Source organism: Rhamphochromis sp. 'chilingali' (genome assembly GCF_963969265.1).
Source record: "Rhamphochromis sp. 'chilingali' genome assembly, chromosome: 14".
NCBI lineage: Eukaryota > Metazoa > Chordata > Actinopteri > Cichliformes > Cichlidae > Rhamphochromis > Rhamphochromis sp. 'chilingali'.
In genome coordinates, this window is record NC_137941.1 from 21,147,019 (window position 1) to 21,166,952 (window position 19,934).

Consider the following 19,934-nt stretch of genomic DNA (forward strand, 5'->3'; position numbering starts at 1 on the left):
ACTAAGAATAATAAGAGATCAACATTTTTCCGCACTAACATCGCTTCACTTATTACAGTGCTCCTCTAAGAACAGCTGGAATGATGGGATCCACCATTTGTGGAGGAATGTATATTTCAGGGGCCACTGTATTAGGTATACATGTTCAACTGCTCATCTAATCAGCCAATCACATGGCTAATTCTCAGTCCAGTTTGGCATGTAAACATGGCCGACCTCACGAAGTTCAAACTGAGCATCACAATTTGGAAGAAAGGTGATTTAAGTGACTGTGAAGGAGGCGTGGTTTGAGTGCTAATCTACTGGCAATTTTCCTCAACCACCTCCAAGTTTTCGAAAGAAAATACACAGTGAGCAGCAGTTCCCTGGGTGAAAATGCCTTTTTGATGTCAAAGGCGAATGGCCAGACTGCTTCCAGCTGAAAGGAAGGCAACAATAATTCAAATGAAACTCAAACAGCATGACTAAAATTGGATGATAGACGACTGGAAACCTTTTTCTTAGCCTGCTGTGTCTTGATTTCTGCTGCAACATCCAGATAGTAGGGTCAATTTTGCTTAAACGACCTGAAAGCATGCATCCACCATGCCTTATATCCACACTTCTGGCTTTTGATGGTGTGATGGACCCCTCAGTACCAAGTGATCACTCTTTATAGCACCTGAGTAGTGTTGCTGACCATGTCTGTCCCTATATGACCACAGTGTGTCCACCTGGCTGCCTCCAGCAGGATAACTCTCGATGTCACAAAGCTCAATCGTATCACAGTCACTAGACCTCAATCCAACACAAGAGTTGCATCATGGACGAATCTGCAGCAACTGTTTGACACTATCATATCAGCATGGACCAAAATGTCAGAGGAATGCTTCCAGCTCCAGTTCTGGAGACAAAATGAGATCCAACTATTTCTGTGTACCTAATAAACTGTTTTCCGTTACTCAGGCAACTCACTTTCAAGGCAAAAGATCACCCAGCATGAACATTTCCTTTTTCCACGTCTATAACAGTAAAAAAATGTTTTGCTTATGTGAAAGTTCAGCTTTAAAGTACCACTTAAACCTAGTAAGCACTGAGGATCTTTGTTTCACATGATTAACATTTATTGAATAATAATTAAACTAATCAAAATAACCATAGCTTAATTATTACAAAAGCAGCAGCCATAAAAACTTGCAAATGTCCTTCAAACACTTGATCAGTCACTGAATCATTTCTGAGTCACCAGGAAGAGCTTTGCTCCATTTGTTTCTCTGACTGCATAAAGGTGTGAGCTGGGGTCATCAGTATAAACACCTTTAATTGCATAAGATGAGCTCAGGTTGAGAGGTGATAAAGATGAAACAAAAACTCCCCCTTCTGTTTACACTGTGAACTACAACTCTGTAACAGCTTCGGAGCCGTGTGATGAAAGATTGAAGAAAAAAACAAAAACGTTTAGCTCTGTTTAAAGGCAAAGTTCTGTGTGGACAGCATTCAGTGATCTGAAAGAGATCACACACCCTGCACCACCTGAGCCACTTTAGATCCCGCTCACCGGTGTTATTAGGCGTTTACAAAGGTCAGAGTAGGATGGCTATGAGGTCATTTAACTTTTTTGCCATTCAAAACAGGCTCAACAAATCTAATGAGTGAGGCAAGCCAAGTGCTAATCTTACTTAACATGTCTTTTCAGTTCATATCAGGTTATTTGTGGTAAATAATCTGAACATAATCTTATGTCTGTGTAGGTTATCAGTCATCCAGATCACAGTAGTCTCAGGAGCTTGGAAAGAAAGCAACTGGACTTTAAAGTTTAGTGAAGATGTTTTTGGGATTAAAGCAGCCTCATGGATGGAGGTGAAATTTTTTCACAAAACAAAGTCCTTTCCTTCAAAGCTCCTGAGACTACCTGAACAGATTGTTTGAAATGAAGCAGGAACAGTGGTAGTCCTGACAATAGCTCTGTTCCAATTATGCACCACTAAACCTAATGAGATCATTACTGCTATTTGTATTTACACCCATGTCTTTCCTGTTACAGGTTAACCTGGCTGCTGGGGTAAAATCTTTAGCACCATCCTGACACCACAAGCTACTTTCAGCTGTCCAGTTATTTCCCAGGAGTCACCCAGTTAATGCTGAATGTCCTTCCTGCCACAACACCAAAAGAGTTTGTCCACGACACTATGATGGTCCCGTCATGTTGAAACAAAATATTCAAATACTGTAATTCATGGAACTTGGAAATGAGGCTCATTGTCACAAAAATAAATTTAAATACATAAACGTTGGGCTGCCTGGGCTTCAGTAAAGTTGTCAAATAAATACGAAAATCAGAGCATAAATGTTGGTCAACCAAAATTTTTATTCACAACCATAAACAGCGAGTCAGGTTTAGCGTTTTCCACCGACGCGAGGTGCGCTGACCTTCATGGGCTTGGCGATCTTGGGTTTCTGTGCAGCCTTAGCAGCGGCCTATGGGAGAAGAAAATCAACTAAGTTCTTGCACAAAGAAAAACTTTGAATTAAGTTGCTGAATAATCGAGTGAAGCCTGAAGAGCATGCAGTGGGGAAACTAAAAACTTGTTTTGACATCTTATTGAATAACTTCAACACAGAGCACTGGCTCTTACCTTTGCAGGTGCTGCAGCGGGCTTCTTTGCAGCCTGCTTTGCCTTCTTGGCCTCCTTGGCAGCTCTGAGAGAACAAAGAGAACCAAATTTAGTCCAAACCAATCAAAGTGACCAAAAAAAATTCAAAACAACAATTTCTTTATATAATTTTTTAATGTATGTATTTGAATACTTTATTTTTAACTTGAGCATTGGTTGCTCCTCATGACCTCAGCCCTTTTTGCGCCACTCACTGTGAGAAACATGCTTTATAATCGTATTTTATTATGACTGGAATAACAAAGTGAACTTGAAGTGCTATTAAAGTGTTCACTGTAGTAATTATTTACAGTGACTGATTACACTGACAGGCTGATCAGAAGCTGTTTTTACTGAATATTTCCAATCAATGATTAAGTGTTGCAACTCTAAAGGCTTCCTCATTTTCTTGGACTAGAATACCAACAACTTTAAAAAACAATCTAAAGACGGTGGCAGCATCAGTATTTTCTTGTTTTTAATAACATTAAGCTTAAATACAGCATGTTTGTGATCAGTTCAGGTTCATAGGTGCAGCTGTTCTCTCATGCAGGAATTCATATTGGGGGTTTTCTGACTGTTCGGTGAGTGTTTAAAGGACCAGAAGCATTCAGAGACTTTTGCTAATATCACTCAGTAATGTTAGATGTGTTCTTTGATGATGAAGAAGAAGAAAGAAGAAAGAAGAAGAAGAAGAAGAAAGTGTGTACATTATTGTACTTTATTGAGCCCCGTGGGGAAATTGCTCTCTGCATTTAACCCATTCACTCAGTGAAGCAGTGGGCAGCCATTGGGCGCCCGGGGAGCAGTGTGTAGGGACGGTACCTTGCTCAGGGGTACCTCAGGGTAGCTGTTAAGGGGAATCGAACCCCCGACCTTCCGATCATGGGGCAACCACTCTACCTACTGAGCTATCCCTGCCCAGTGATGATAAAACTAATCCTGAAGTAATGAATATCAGGAATTTAAGTGTCTAGTGTAGCAGCAGAGTGGACTCAGTCTGCAGAATAGAATTAAATCAGGAAGTGCTGCAACACCCTGTAATTCACTTTATTTTAATTATGCTGAAGCAAGCCCCAGATTAATGTTCACTCAGATTATATTTGACTGCTGTGTTTGTGTATCAGCTAAGCCTGCAGGGGGAAACAAAGAAAATCATTTGTTTCTTGCTGTGTTACTATGAAAAGTCCCTGCAGTCAGCGTTTCAATGCCCTCATAAAGGCACTCTGTTTTATTAAATTCTTTTTTTTTTTTTTAATGAAAACTAACAATTAAATCTCATTCTTAAAAATATGAAACCAATAAAATGCCCAATGCAACCTCTGGGCAAGTCGGCCAATATCGTCTACACTGGATTCTAATCCAACCCTTCTTTATTCCGAATAATACTCTGACACAATTTTATCACCTTCAAGATCACAAGACTAAAAAAAAAAAAAAGACAAAAAAAGACAAAAAAAAAAAAAAAAAAAAAAAAAAAAAAGTACACAGGGTACTTTGTCCTCTTACCTGATGGCCTGCTCCCTCTGGGCCTTGCGGACCTCGGGCTTCTGGTTCCTCTTGGCCATGATCTCAGCCAGGGAGGCGCCAGTGATGGCCCTCGTGAATTTCACTGCACGGCGGGTACGCTTCTTTGCCACCTCTTCCTGTTACAAAAAAAAAATACAATACATTGGTTTACTTAAAAAAATAATGGTTTTTCATGTTCACATGAAGAATAGAAGACAAACCTGTTAATCACAAAGAAATGAGTGGCTAATCTATCTGAAAGGAAATGTGTCTACATATTTACTCTAGTCTACACCGCCAAAGGGGTGGTTGCAGTCATAAATGAACAGTTATTAACCAATTTTCTCAAACTGCCATCTAAGGCATGGCAAAATCAGTATTAAAGCATGTGTCTAGCCATCCAACAAGTCAGTTTTGCGTGTTTTCTGATGCATCACCATCCATAGGAACCGTAACAGTCAACAGCTGTAACCATGAAAATCTAAAAACCTGAGATAAATTGAGTAAAATACGTTGTCATGCTACAGCAATGGTGAGTAACAGAAGTTTTAATAACTCAGCATATTGTAAACAAAACACATTTCTTATGTTTGCCTTTAAATTTCACAAAGCCAACACCAAATCCTTGAACTACTTTAACAGGACTACACACAATCCATCCACAGGTAGCAACTGTCAGCATGTTGGAGAGTTTGGAGGCTGACCGATGAGAATATGTCTGCAAAGACGTCAAAGGCCAGTACTATGATCTCCAGATATTCTGTGGCTGCAGGTGTGGAGTGAGCGCTGCTGCTCAGTCTGCAAAACACAGTTGAGCAACAACACGTAACACGGACCAACACCGTGCACACCATCCACCCGCAGCCAGTCTGATGTATAAATTGGAGCTTGAGTAAATGTGACGATCTACTTTTATATCTAATAGCTAAGATTAGTTTATCTGTTTCACAAATGACCAGTATCAACACAGCAATTAACTGCTGGACCCACAAAGTCTGTCTGCCATGGAAAAATAGCTACATTTTCACTTCAGTCTCCTTGTAAACAAATATAAATGATGAACTCATATACAGGATTGTACTTACAGACTGGCCCTTCTTGTGCTTGCGTCTGTACAGCACAGTCCAGTTGATCTGTCTGGGGTTCCTCTTGGCCAGGAAGGCAGACTCGCACTTGGCATTCAAAAACTGGAACACCTAACAAAGACAAAAATAAATAATTAAATAACCGAATGTTACTCATGTCTGCCTTTAATTACGACAATTACACCCTGTACTATCCACCTGAGCTACAAACTGACTTTGGATGCTGACAGCAGTCTGTCATATGTGACAAAACTGAATCTAAAGCACACCTTGCATTGTGGAACTGTTCACAAGTATCATAAACTTGATACATAACGAAATTTAACTGCATTAATTATAAGTAGTAGGCAACAGCTCAGGACAGAGCCACATTTTGAGTGAAGCTACATACTTATGCATCTTGTTTTCTCCTAGATGTACTTACACAAATAAATGACACTTTATCTAAAACCCCTGTAGGCTCTTTTCAGAACAAGTCACAGTCAACAGAGCCTATAGGTCTCTATGACTGTTATCTATCATAATACTATCGCAGTCAAATACACCCGTGTGGCTGAACCTAAAAATGCTATCGTTTAGCTGCTAACATTAGCGGGTTATACAGGACTCAATTGGGCCCGTTGTGAGTGTGTCTTTCAATAGACAAATTTTAAATCACATTCACAGGGGATATTTAATGCTGAGCCGGTAAAGTGATCTTCATAAAATAGTTTTGGGACAGAGCGAGAAGAAACCGGTGTCGGACTTTGCCAGCTAGTTACCTTCCCGTCTATCCTGGCGTATCGGCGGCCATGGCCGGGGTATATTTTATACCCGCTGAAACTGCACAACTCGACCCTGAAAACGACAAATACAGATCATCAGCGAAAGAGAACCGTACATAGTTTCTTTCAATGTACTTATCATCCTTAAAGTATTTATTTAAATACTGAGATGGCATTTGATAGCATTGCATACACTCACTTCATGATGGCTACGAGAGGGCACAAAACCGGAAAGAAAGATGACGGATGCGGAAACGGAATTTACTGACTACGAGATTGATATTTGTGAACAAATTTAAAAATTCTGACCGTTAATGTTTCAGTAATGCTTTAAAATCAGTGAACCTATACGATATATTTTTTTCTATTATAAAAATATTTTAGTCAAATTTATACATTGACCAGCAGCACAATGGTGACGTCACATTTAGACGGTTGCCTAGCAAGCAATTAGCTAGCTGCTCTTGGCTTAATAATACAGAACAGCAGCGTATTAAACACTCTAAAATGAAATATGAGATAACTATGGTCACTTCAGACGCATTTTTCCTATTAACGTTAATGTTTCCCTTCTTTATTCTTTGCTTAAATCTGGCTGGCGCGTTTCAGCAACCTTAGCGCGCTGTAGGATAATTGTAGTCTTTTCGACTTCCATAGACGCAACGTTGCAAGGGGCGAGACATCCTTTATGAACTACAAATCCCAGAGCCCCTCGATTACGCAGTTTGACAACACACAGACGCTTCTTGTCTTTCCTACTACAGCTAACGCTAGCTGTGGTCTGGGTCGATAGGATGGGTGTATCAGATTTACAGTTTGATAGAAATGCTGGTAAGTAGTCGGTCATCTATTTTAGTCAAACATATTAATATTCCTTTGAAAGGTAGCCCATAGGAAGATGTTTCTCACCGGCGGAGGTTAACGGGAGAACACTACAGAGTGCTGTCGTTAGCTAGTTCACCTTTCATGAGCATTAAAACATCACGCGTCAGTCCTTTTCTGGCATATTTGTAAATTAAGTTTTAGCAAAGTTTTCCGAAACCTTAAACATGAAACCAGGTTGTCTGGGACAAATTTAGGTTCTGCAGGTGTTGACAGACAGGCACACTGGGCAGAGGCTTGATTTCTTGACCTTCTTAGCCTTCAAATGACAGTGATCAATAGAAGATTATGTAAACTAATTCAGGGGACTTGCCAGAAACTGTAACTAAGATTTTTATTTTATTTTTTTTGCATGGTAGGTTGCTAGTTGTTACAGTTCTATACCCATTCATAAGCTATTATAGTAGTCTGGGTAGCCCATAATTAACCCATCACCACCCTCTAGTAGAGTACAAGAGGGGTAGCCTACAAAAACTGACCAAAATTTGGGATTTGGGAAAAAGGTTCAGGTTCAAGATAAGCCTAATGCTGTTGACTTATGAGATATACTTAATGTGCATGACTGATTTCACAAGATATCTTTATGGAAAACCAAGACCCACATTGTGCTTTTTAAGTCTGCTGAATCTCTTTATCCTGCCAGGACCTGTGGTGGATCTTTCAGCCCGAGGTATGCAGAAGTTGGAGCCCAGTTTCACCTGCTCAGAAGACACTCACACTCTCATCCTGGACGGGAACAACATCATGAAGCTGGACCACCTAGAAAGGAATCCAGGCCTTCAGCAGGTAACAAACCCTTTAGTTTAAAATTTTCTACATAATCTCCCCAGCCATTAGAGTCCAGATACCACACACCAGTTCATGATTTGATGTCTTTTCTTTCTTTTCCTTCTTTAGCTGTCTGTAGCCAGTAATCGTCTGGTGAGAATGATGGGTGTGTCTCGGCTGACAGAGTTGAGAGTCCTAAATCTTCCCAATAACAGTATAGGCTACATTGAGGGGCTGAGAGATCTGCCTCACCTAAAGTGGCTCAACCTCTCTGGCAACAATATTAAGGTGAGGATATGAGATATTTTAACATCCTTTACACAGATCCTGTAATTTACTGACAGCAAATTCAGTCCATGTGTAATGACAAATATTTAATCCACTGTGCAATCTTTCACACAGGTCATTGAGCAACTTAACAACTGTGTCTCTCTTCAACACTTGGATCTGTCTGACAATAACATATCTGCCATTGGTGATCTGACCAAACTGGTGGCACTAAAGGTCAGTGTGCTGAGACCTCTGAATATATGCTCAGACTAGCCCTATATTAATGGTATTGTTGATTTTCTTGACGGCATCATTTTCTGTCAATGTTGCAGACTCTGTTACTTCACGGAAACAGCATCACAACACTCCGAACTGTCCCCGCTCACCTTCCTGCCCAATTATCTATTCTCTCCCTGGCAGAAAATGAGATTAGGGATCTTAATGAAGTAATTATGTTCTCCCTTATTTAATACAGTCACACTGGTTATATTAAAATTACCTAATATTACTATGACTGACTATAAACTGATTACTCCAGATGTCATACCTGGCGCCACTTCATGAGCTGGAGCAGCTTTCCATCATGAGCAACCCTTGTGTTAAGGCGACCCCATCTCTGCCTGGTTTCGACTATCGGCCATATGTCATGAGTTGGTGCCTGAGCCTGAAGGTCCTGGATGGCTATGTAGTGACACAGAAAGAGGGGTGTGTATATTCTCGTGCTTAATATCATCAGTACAAAAGCATCAGAATGCCTGAGTGTCTTTTTTTTTTCTTTTTTGCTGTGTGTTATTGTTAAATTTACAGTCTGAAAGCTGAGTGGCTCTACAGTCAGGGCAAAGGTCGCTCATATCGACCAGGGCAGCACATTCAACTGGTGCAGTACCTGGCCACTGTCTGCCCTGTGACGGCATCACCTGCCATCACAGCTGAGGATGCCAAATTGGAGAAGATTCTCAGTAAACAGAGGTTGAAATCTTAATATAGATAAACTGCAAGGGAAAAAAATCATTACCCAGTATCCACTTCTTGGTCATGGTAGCACACATCATTCTTAATCCTTCATAACTGTCTCAGGTTTCATCAGAGACAACTGCTGGAGGAGACCCGGGGAGGCTGTCGCAGTCCTCCTCGACCAACTCAGCTTGATGTGGAGAGTCACAGTCCGTCACATAGAGTTCCACAAGGGGGAGCCAGAGAGTTGAAGAATATCACTGTACCTGGACCAGCTGTTCCATCAGTCCCGCAGACAGGTAAGAGGGCTGCCTGCCTGGCACCCTGGTCCAAGACCAGTGAGAATCATGTATTTGAATTAGGTTGTAGCACTAATCGTTGATTTGTCTGCTCCCCTGTAGAGCCAGTTGTTCGGTTTAACACCTGGGTGAGCTCTGACTCTTCCAATCCGTCACTGCCCATAGTATGTCGCCCAAGGCTCAGCGAGGAACAAATTTATTTGGAGGATGTGCAGACAGGTGAGGACAAACTCAACAGTAGCATACTTTCCTCAGAGTCCACCTTCATCCCCTTCACACCTGATCTGGAGCCACGATCGACCCACTCTGACAGCGAGGACGAGACGGAGACATTCGAGCCAGATTCCCTGGCACCAAAGCACCCAGCGCAGTCCAAAAAGCAAAACGCCAACAATCCACAGCATCCACCCACAGTAGAGCAGCACGAGAGAAAGACGCTTGAAGGAGAAGAAGTTATTTCTGCTACAGATTCAACATCTAGTGGATTGCTAGGAGTCAGAGTTAGCACTCTACAGAATGACCTAGATAGTGATTTTGTTAAAGCTGAGGTGAAAGAAGCTCAGAAGCAGGAAGAAGTTGAGAGTAAATCAAGTGTGACAGAAGCAGACAGAGCTGCAATTAAAATACAGTCCTGGTGGAGAGGCCATTACACGCGGTGCTGTCACCCCATGGCCAGAGAGGTGCGCAGTGAAATCCGTCTACGCAGGATGCAGGAACACATCCTCTTCCTGTCTGAGAAGTTGGATCAGTAAGTGACCGACAAGCAGCACTGGTGATACTCTTTCTGCGATGCATAGGTGTTAATCAGTGACAGTGAATCTGGTTTGTTTGCAGTGTGCAGAAGCAGTATGAGGAGGAGAGGCTGCAAAGGCTCGTTCAGGAGGAAGCTTTGAAGTTTCTATGGAAAGAGGTAGTTTCTGTTTAACATTGTAAGATATGTATAATATTGTTTCAAGAAATCTGTCCATAAATTCATAGTTTACGTTCTGTGTGATTTGTGTGTAGTTCCAGGCTATGCAGCAGTGGAAGCAGTCTGTGGAGCAGCAGCTGGCAGTCGTTACGCAAGCCGCCACCCCTGCTCAGATCTCATCCCCTGGACTTTGCAAGGCCACCCCACCCGTTGCTTCCAGTACCACCAACCCACCCAGCACAGATGTCTCCTTCCCAGACTCTGGCTTCCAGTTGACTTGCGATCAGCAGGTGGCGCAAGAGGACAGCTTCCTGAGCAGTGGGACAGCAGACTCTCTGAAAACAGTGCGAGCGCTAAGCCCCATTTGTAGTGGCCTCGCTAATGGCAGCGATGGAGCAGACAGTGCAGACTGCAGCCTGCTGGAGCAATATCTGTCCTCTGTACAGCAGAGGGAGGAGGCAGAGGAGGCAGTTAGCGATAGAACAGAAACGCCACAGCCATCCTCACCGGCATCACCCAGCAAGGTGGCACAGACTAGCTCCCCCATGGGGAAGGCAGCAGAATCAGCTCCTGGCTCTACCTGAGAGTCCTCACCCGTTAGAAAACTGTATAGAACCACTGACTGAGTGTGTGTAAATTAACACTGAGCATAAGCTTAGAGACAGATCTTTCTCTGCAGTCATCTTAATTAATAACCCAGAAAACAGTGGTCTTAGCTCTAAAACCAGATTGAAACAAGTACAGTCCTATGAATGTAGCTCTAGTGCTTCTTTATACTCCAACACTTTGATCCGTTCTTTTATTAATGAACATTTTCCTCTCTGTGTAAAGACACTGAATGTGATGTAACTTAAGAAGGTATCAGTAAAGTGAAAGTAGAGGTTACTACCTCTGCCTACTAAGACAGACATGTTGTGACCTGTTACTTCTACTGTTTGGAAAAGTAGAAGTTGCTGTGTTAAAGAATTGCACTTGTAACGACACATATGCTTTACTATATATCTCTGTTGTTCCAACCAGTGTGGATGGCTGGCCTGCTTTGTATTGACTGCAGGTCAGCATTAACTGATAATCAACAGAAAAATGTCATGTATCCCTATCTTGTGAAAAATGTAAATAAATATGTACTTATAATTTTCTAATTTCTATCTACTTTTCATTTTTATAATGTCTTATTTAAAGTTATTCTCATTATTGTGTGATTATTTCTTAGATGTTTAATAAATCAGTGTAAATTAATTTACACTAATTCCAGTTCATTAAAATAATCTGTTATACCTCATAGCTATAATGCAAGTACAGATAAATAGATACTTTATTGGTCTCAAGGGAATTTCTGTGCTACAGTGGCTGGATAAAGAATAAAAACAGTATAGTGTACAATAAACAACAAAGTTATACAATGAAAATTTTATACATGCCACATTGACAAAAAACTAACCAAAGTAAAAATAAAGTTTGCTAAAAAAAAGAAAAAAGAACGGATTCAAAATGCTTTATGCTTCTGAGATGAATGGATCTCTGAAATTTAACAAACTTCAGTTTAGACCATGGTGATCGAGTGTTGCCTTGAAAAGCTTCTCTATCCCCCTGGCAAATAGCACACTGTGTGTTACTTTCAATTTCATTACCCCATATAGCTCCACCACACTGCAGCCATCATTATGCCAGGACACGATCCATCTTACTTTGGCTTATAAATCAGAATTAGTAGAACACAGCAGCCTATAAATTTCTGAATGTCTGTGGCCTTTAAAAGTAATGAACTCGTAACAGATTTTACTTGGAAAATAAGATTGAAAATATTTTGAGCATAAAGTCAGTTTTCCATTATTTGAAAAGTGCTACCTTTTTGATCAATTTACTCTAATGTGCTATATCACCAGTATCTTCCTCTGTCACACCGACCCTATGCATGTCCTTCTTCACTACATCCATGAACATTCTCTGTGATCCTTGTCTTATCTTCCTCCCTGGCAGCTCTGCATTCAGCATCCTTTGTTCAAATATTACCACTCTCTCTCCTCTGCACATGTCCAAATGCTCTCTTCCTTGCCTCTGTAATTTAACCTCTAGTTTTTTACACTGATCAAACATAATATTACGACCAACTGCCCAATATTGTGTTGCCAAAATAGCCCTGACCCTGGGTCTTTCCACCAGACCCTGGCCAGTGTGTTTGAGTATCCGGCACTGAAATGTTAGCAACAGATCCTTTAAAACTTGTAAGATGCAAGGTGTGTCCTTTGTGGATCTGACTTGTTTGCCCAGCAAATCCCACAGATGTTTGATTGGATTGAGGTTTGGGAAATATGTAGGCCAAGTCAGCGCCTTAAACTCATTGTTGTGCTCATCGAACCACTGATGAGTACCCTGATGAAAGAGGCCACAGCAAACAAGGAATATAGTTTCCATAAAAGGATGTGCATTGTTTGTTACCACACTTAGATAGGTGATGTCAAAGTAACATGCACATGGATGTCAGGAACCAAGGTTTCCCAGCAGGACACGGCCCAAAGCATCACACTGCCTCTGCAAGCTTGACGTGTTCCCAGGTAAGTGACACCCAGCCATCCACGATTCATCAGACCAGGCCACCTTCTTCTATTGCTCCGTGGTCCAGTTTTCACACTCACATCCTTTGAAATCCGTGGACTGACTGCTAATTACTTTGAAAGCTGGGTCACTGGGCAGGATGTCAGGACACATTGTGTGTAGCACAGTGAGAGAGTGAATGGAAATAAACAAAACATGAAACACAGAGACAACATTGAGGGAACATGAAGTAAATAACCCCAAGGAGGGCTGAACTTGTGGGCTCAAATGATACAACGGGGGCAAACAGAATCTAGAAACCAAGCCCACTTCTCAAAATCAAAACAACAATGAATTACGATTCAAAAGTCCAAAAAACACAAAACACTGAGTCAAAGAACCAGAACCAAGACACACAGGAAGTGCTGATTTTTTTTCTGCGTCACAAAACTAATTTTCTTACTCTTCTTCTTCTCTTTGTATCACTGTTATTGTTGCTGTTACAAAGGAACAGCTGAAGTATACCGAGTGGCCACCTGGGGACGCAGTAGCACCCACTCAGTCACCCAATCCACTGCAATTTCTTTTTTCCCACCCTCATCATGATGGGTGGGAAAAATAAATTAATTGATTTTATTTCAATTAATTTATTGAAATAAAATTAATAAATTAATTGATTTTATTTATTTATTTATTTATTTATTTGCCAAGCGTAAGGTGACCTGTTCGATTCCAGCCTGGTTCTCTGTACTGCGGTCAAGTGAGCCCTCACTTAGGAAGTCACAGTCAAGCTAGCCGCTCCGCCAGCCGCACCGAAAATGTGGTTGCACTACTCTTACGTATATTACGGTATGGGTGAAGACTGGCTTAGAAACGCAGTGTTTTGTGTCCTGATACTATTTTACTTCACAATCCACTCCCAGTTTTGGTTTATCTCCACTTTCCCCCCTGTGATCCACAGCCAAAATTACTGTATGATTCAGAGAAAATTAACAATAAAATTTACCCAATTTACTCAACTGTATTTTTAATGTCCTCATCTTTGACCTCAGATTACAGGAAAACTATAAGAGGTGACGCAGATATTTCACTGGATTATGACTCTGGGTGACCCCCACTCTGCACCCTGTGATCCACAGCCAAAATTACTGTACGGATTTTGAGAAAATTCATAGTAAAATCTTCCCATTTTGCTTTACTGTACTCTACATATTGACATCTTTGAGCTCAGATTACAGGAAAACTGTAAGAGGTGACGCAGATATTTCACTAGATTCTGAATCTAGGCCATCTCCACTCTGCACCCTGTCATCCACAGCCAAAATTACTGTACGGATTTTGAGAAAATTGATATTAAACTTTGCACAATTTACTGTACTATACTCTATATATTCTCATCTTTGAGCTCAGATTACAGGAAAACTGTAAGAGGTGACGCAGATATTTCACTGGATTATGACTCTAGGCCATCTCCACTCTGCATCCTGTCATCCACAGCAAAAATTACTGTACGGATTTTGAGAAAATTCATAGTAAACTTTGCACAATTTACTGTACTATACTCTATATATTCTCATCTTTGAGCTCAGATTACAGGAAAACTATAAGAGGTGACGCAGATATTTCACTAGATTCTGACTCTGGGTGACCCCCACTCTGCACCCTGTGATCCACAGCCAAAATTACTGTACGGATTTTGAGAAAATTCATAGTAAAATCTTCCCATTTTGCTTTACTGTACTCTACATATTGACATCTTTGAGCTCAGATTACAGGAAAACTGTAAGAGGTGACGCAGATATTTCACTGGATTATGACTCTGGGTGACCCCCACTCTGCACCCTGTGATCCACAGCCAAAATTACTGTACGGATTTTGAGAAAATTGATATTAAACTTTGCACAATTTACTGTACTATACTCTATATATTCTCATCTTTGAGCTCAGATTACAGGAAAACTGTAAGAGGTGACGCAGATATTTCACTGGATTATGACTCTCGGTGACCCCCCACTCTGCATGCTGTGATCCACAGCCAAAATTACTGTACGGTTCTTGAGAAAATTCATAGTAAAATCTTCCCATTTTGCTTTACTGTACTCTACATATTGACATCTTTGAGCTCAGATTACAGGAAAACTGTAAGAGGTGACACAGATATTTCACTAGATTCTGACTCTAGGCCATCTCCACTCTGCACCCTGTGATCCACAGCCAAAATTACTGTACGGATTTTGAGAAAATTGATATTAAACTTTGCACAATTTACTGTACTATACTCTATATATTCTCATCTTTGAGCTCAGATTACAGGAAAACTGTAAGAGGTGACGCAGATATTTCACTGGATTCTGACTCTGGGTGACCCCCACTCTGCACCCTGTGATCCACAGCAAAAATTACTGTACGGTTCTTGAGAAAATTCATAGCAAAATCTTCCCATTATGCTTTACTGTACTCCACATATTAACATCTTTGAGCTCCGATTACAGGAAAACTGTAAGAGGTGACGCAGATATTTCACTGGATTCTGAATCAAGGCCATCTCCACTCTGCACCCTGTGATCCACAGCCAAATATACTGTACGGTTTCTGAGATTGCTGTGTTGACAGAGTATGACAAAGGCTAAGAAAATATACTGCCTATAATAATATCAAATTTATACAACAAATTACAAAATTGCCACATCTGCTGTTATTGCCATGTGTTAGATAGAGCATTATTTAGTCATAGAAAATACATATCATTGAAATATCATCAGTAAAAGAAATACTCCCACTATGTAAGACATGTTTTTAAATTCAGTTAATAAATATTGCATCAAGTCTATACAGATGTTTAGAGACATAATGCAAAGCATGTTTGTTTCTTATTGCTTACAAATGTGTTTGCCTTTAACATAATTTACATTTCATTTATACATTTTCACAGACGAAACAATAAAATAGGTTTCCTGAACTGTTCTTCATGGCCCAAATTTTGAATCCTTTTGAGGGTGATGCATTATCCAAGAAGGTGGGCAATTTGTTCATTAATCTCTGACCCTCGCTGACTATGACGCCTCCTAATTCTGCTTCCAGCCTTGCTGATTAATTTGGTCTTCCTTTTGGCATCCCTGTCACTGATGCTGTCACCAGTTGTACACAACATCTCTGTTTGTCCACCAGTCTAATCTGTAATTCAGGTGAACCCAGAATTACATGTATCTTTGTAATGTTTCAAAAAATATACACTATATGTTGATGGGCATTGTCACACTTTTCTTTCCTTTATAAGTAAGAATCTCTATGGTTTTAATGACAATTCATATACAGATTGTGGAGGACATTTAATTCAACACTCTAAAAAGTTCCTCATCAGCAGACTATAGTACAATTTCAGCCCACCGTTAATAAACCCATCCAATGCAGGGTTATCAGAGAAATTATGCAAATGTTATGTTTTCATGTACTGGTAATCTATTTATCATTTATCATGATTCCTGCTCTGATGATTACTTTCTTCTACTTCTGTAATTTTAATAGATAAAGGATGTTGAACATTAAGCTCCAAACAGGATGAGTGAGGAAGACCACAGAGGAGAATCGTGGATGTAGTAAAAGAATACATGCAGTTGTTTTTTTTTTCATGGTGGAGGAGCAACTTCTGATACTATCTTAAAGAAAAAACACATCAAATTGAAGAGTAAAAATAATGACAACAATATGTCTACATTTTTTTATTAATTCCTTAAAGTAAATGCAGTCTTGTCATGGTCAGAGTTGCCCACTCATATTTAACTAATTCAAATACAATTACTGCATATCAATGCTTATGTTCTAATAAAAGGCATTGTTTAATACTTCTTCCATGACAACCCAAATAAATCAATGATAGGGAAACGGGAAGATTAGTCATCAGGCAAGGTTTACTGTTCATTTACCATGCCCTGATAACAGTAAGCTTAACAAAAGAAAAATGTTGGGGACGAGAACCAGGCGGCTGAGCCAGATCAAAGACATTACTAAAACAAAAAGACGCCAACAGCTTCCCTAAAGTGGAAATAAAATAATATGCAAAACAAAAGGCCTGTGTACCTGCTTGACACATAAGATCAGTCACAGGACACAAAAGTGTCATCACCTGCCTAACCCAGTGTTTTTAACACTTAAAGCTCAGTTGAATGTGTTTGGGGTACCCCGATCTTATCTGTCCAGCCTCACACCCAAACACTCTGTTCACACACATAGACACCTACTAACAAAAGTTCAAAGACAGTCTGAAGCCAACCTGCTGGCCTGGGAGCTGGTTTTTTGAAATTATCCCAGGCAAGCGATTGGTCTACTGTTCCCCAGATCAGCCAATAGAGACGTGCCAATTACCTTTGTATTGAGTATATTGAGTATTGAATGAGGCTTGACACCTGAAAGACAAGAGTAAGAGAAAACAAAGAGCTGGGTACCATGGCATGTAACAGATGTTGTTCCATGCTCATTTTTGATTGTCTCAGTAAATATGTTAACTGCAAAAACATTGAAAATCTAATTCAACTCACTTGTTTAATAGAAAATAATATTTTCCTTCTTGTTCGTTAATTTTCACGTCACTCTAAGTAATAGTAGTCTTAGAAGTATAAAAAAAACTTTCAATTCTCATAATTTATATGAAAGTCTTTAATCACATCTTTTACAATATATTTTAAGCAATATGCTTTTGCCTTTTTCTCTGACACTCATTGTCTTTAACATTAATATTATGAATTACCTATTCAATATCTTGCCTTTTGATTACAGGTTTCATAATTTTTTTTTCATACTGTAACTCGTAGAAATATTTCTGCCAATACTATTTTGATTATATTTTATACATGAAATAACAAGGTCGTACATTGCCTTAACATTTTTTAGTTTTTGCTTCATTATTAGAATTAAATTAGTATTATTTGTTAATTCAATGCAAACTGATGTGTGGGACAAGAGTCACATGACATAGAGCCAACCCACTTTTGATCTTTCGGTATTTATTGAGGTGTTGCGTCGCACGGACAGATAACGTAGCTTTCATTGCGACAGGAAACGTTTATATGTGGTTACGCTGTCATTACATATAATTATTATTAGTACACTGAACTTTTCATCGAGGCCTACGTGGACTAAAATTTTTGGTTTACCCACCAACAATAAAATGGAAAGGTGAGTAATTAACACTACAAATGGGACTATTAACAAGAAACGAGCACATTCTAGCCATTTAATGCCAGTTATTTTCCTCAGTCTAATTACAGAAAATTGTTTTAGATTGTTTGCGCTTTGTGTATAGTCTTCGTCCAGAAATGTGTCTAAAATCATAATTTTTAGAATTTGAAAACCTCAATAATATTGATATACTAACCAATAGAGAGCATATATAGAGATATAGCATATACCGAAGATTAGATTTTGTACTCTTAGGCGTACATTTAAAAGTAACACCCTCCAGTTAAGCTTAGTGAAAACTGCTCAGTCCTTTGACTTTTGATGTTGTATCTTTTCCAAAATATATATATTCATTGAGAAAAAGAAGTGATAACACATTCAGATAATTGAAAAATACGTAACATTTTGTAGTACGAAGAAATACGTTAAAACAAAATCAATGTTTGGTTGCATTACTTGTAAAAAAAAAACACAAACATAATAAGTAACACTGTTCACCATGATAAATAACTCATCTTACAAAAATGTTTTTGTCACGTAAGGTCATAAATTCTCTTTTAAGCAAAGATTTGCACTGGGTATTACCAGAATTTAATCTTTCATTGGCTTGACACAATGACTCTTTCAAGTCATGGTGATTGTGATAATGATTGTAAAGTCCGTTCAGAGCAACGGTCTTTGTACTATATGTGTCTTTTTCTGTGTGACTTTTATCTTTCATTATTATATAAATGTGATGTATGTTATGTTCACAAAGTGAATACTTCAAAATGAGGAGGACATGCTACAACAAAACAGACTGGGTGAATGTGAGACTTCGAGGAGGAGTACTGACACATCCATTTCAACGGGATGGTTCTAGCTGCGGAGTAATGGTCATCATGGTATGGTACAACATTAACGCAATAATATTTTTCTGTGAAATTAGATAAGAAGATGGGGTGGGGGAAGTTAAAATAATATTAAAAGGTTAAATTGTGTAAACAGGAAGTGTAACATTTGCAGATGTTTTCAATTAATTGTTTTTGTTGTTTTTTTTTTTATTTCAGATGGCCAAAGAAGTAATGGAAGCCATCCATCCATCCATCCATCCATCCGCTTCCGCTTATCCTTTTTCAGGGTCGCGGGGGGCACTGGAGCCTATCCCAGCTGTCATGGGGCGAGAGGCGGGGTACACCCCGGACAGGTCGCCAGTCTGTCGCAGGGCTAGCACACAGAGATTTTTGACGACAAAAAAAGAGATGGCCCAGGCACGAAGGACATTTGCACAGACAATACTTGAGGCCTCCGGTGTGTAATATCTTCTTCAAATGGACATATTTATTTGTGTCAAACTGATGAACACTAACATATATATATATATATTATGTTTTAGTATTTGACAGTGACAACAACTGTGCCATGTGTGCAACGGTGAAACCACCTAATCCAGGACCCTCCATCATTGACTGGGTATAGTATTTTTAAAAATTGTTTTATGTTATCTTCCAAAAAATATTTGACTCTGTGTCTTTAATGATTGTAATTGATTAAAACATAGAATTATTTATGTAATGTGTTTATGAAAGTTCATATGTTTTTGTTTACAGATCCAGTGTGATAATTGCAACCGCTGGTTCCATTCTGAATGCCTGGACATGACAAATGAACAGCTCAGCAGTGCTCAGAAGACAGAGTGGAAGTGTGTGCTTTGTGTAACCTAATTCCACATGCGGTGAAAGCTACTTGAATAATCTGCTTATAGTTGTTATTGGTGTTTTGAGGAACACATGTGTAAAACACAATGTGTATAACATTCTTGCTTTGTGCACGTACTTCAAGTATTTCCTTTTTGATTTTTTGGGTTGATTTGTGTGATGACAGATAATGAATAACAATATATCTAAACTGTGTAGTAGTAATATGAGAAATCAGTAATCTGAGAAATGTAATTTCTCACCCTGACCGGTTGAGGCAGATGGCCGCCCCTCCCTGAGCCTGGTTCTGCCGGAGGTTTCTTCCTGTTAAAAGGGAGTTTTTCCTTCCCACTGTTGCTCATAGGGGGTCATATGATTGTTGGGTTTTTCTCTGTATGTATTATTGTAAGGTTTAACGTATTATGTAAGTGCCTTAAGTTGACTATTGTTGTGATTAAGCACTGAATAAATAAT

The 19,934-nt window shown here is 39.6% G+C and overlaps 2 protein-coding genes and 1 long non-coding RNA gene across 3 annotated transcripts; 2 read left to right on the plus strand and 1 right to left on the minus strand.

The window, feature by feature from the left end:
- Positions 1-2,327: 2,327 nt before the first annotated feature.
- On the minus strand, positions 2,328-6,270 carry rpl24 (ribosomal protein L24). The gene is made up of 6 exons (XM_080902360.1): positions 6,191-6,270; positions 5,989-6,064; positions 5,228-5,338; positions 4,143-4,279; positions 2,616-2,679; positions 2,328-2,457 (listed from the first exon to the last, which is right to left on the minus strand). The coding sequence occupies exons 1-6, from the start codon at positions 6,193-6,195 to the stop codon at positions 2,377-2,379; spliced, it is 474 nt and encodes a 157-aa protein (XP_080758486.1). The 5' UTR covers positions 6,196-6,270; the 3' UTR covers positions 2,328-2,376.
- Positions 6,271-6,420: 150 nt separating this feature from the next.
- Positions 6,421-11,228, plus strand: cep97 (centrosomal protein 97). Its single transcript, XM_080902359.1, has 11 exons — positions 6,421-6,822; positions 7,517-7,659; positions 7,771-7,929; positions 8,044-8,145; positions 8,244-8,357; positions 8,450-8,616; positions 8,719-8,880; positions 8,989-9,164; positions 9,267-9,912; positions 9,999-10,074; positions 10,170-11,228. The coding sequence occupies exons 1-11, from the start codon at positions 6,786-6,788 to the stop codon at positions 10,656-10,658; spliced, it is 2,271 nt and encodes a 756-aa protein (XP_080758485.1). The 5' UTR covers positions 6,421-6,785; the 3' UTR covers positions 10,659-11,228.
- Positions 11,229-18,866: 7,638 nt separating this feature from the next.
- LOC308409776 lies at positions 18,867-19,837 on the plus strand. Its single transcript, XR_013974075.1, has 3 exons — positions 18,867-19,074; positions 19,160-19,236; positions 19,374-19,837. It is a non-coding gene; the product is annotated as an uncharacterized lncRNA (long non-coding RNA).
- Positions 19,838-19,934: the final 97 nt, after the last annotated feature.

Bases quoted from the DNA above. Each gene is read 5' to 3' on its own strand.
- rpl24 (XM_080902360.1), bottom strand. The intron at 5,339-5,988 runs GTAACTAGCTGG...TGTCTTTGTTAG, and splicing joins ACGCCAGGATAGACGGGAAG to GTGTTCCAGTTTTTGAATGC. The intron at 2,458-2,615 runs GTAAGAGCCAGT...CTTCTCCCATAG, and splicing joins CCGCTGCAGCACCTGCAAAG to GCCGCTGCTAAGGCTGCACA.
- cep97 (XM_080902359.1), top strand. From the start codon at position 6,786: ATGGGTGTATCAGATTTACAGTTTGATAGAAATGCTG. The intron at 8,358-8,449 runs GTAATTATGTTC...TGATTACTCCAG, and splicing joins AGATTAGGGATCTTAATGAA to ATGTCATACCTGGCGCCACT. The intron at 9,913-9,998 runs GTAAGTGACCGA...GTTTGTTTGCAG, and splicing joins CTGTCTGAGAAGTTGGATCA to TGTGCAGAAGCAGTATGAGG.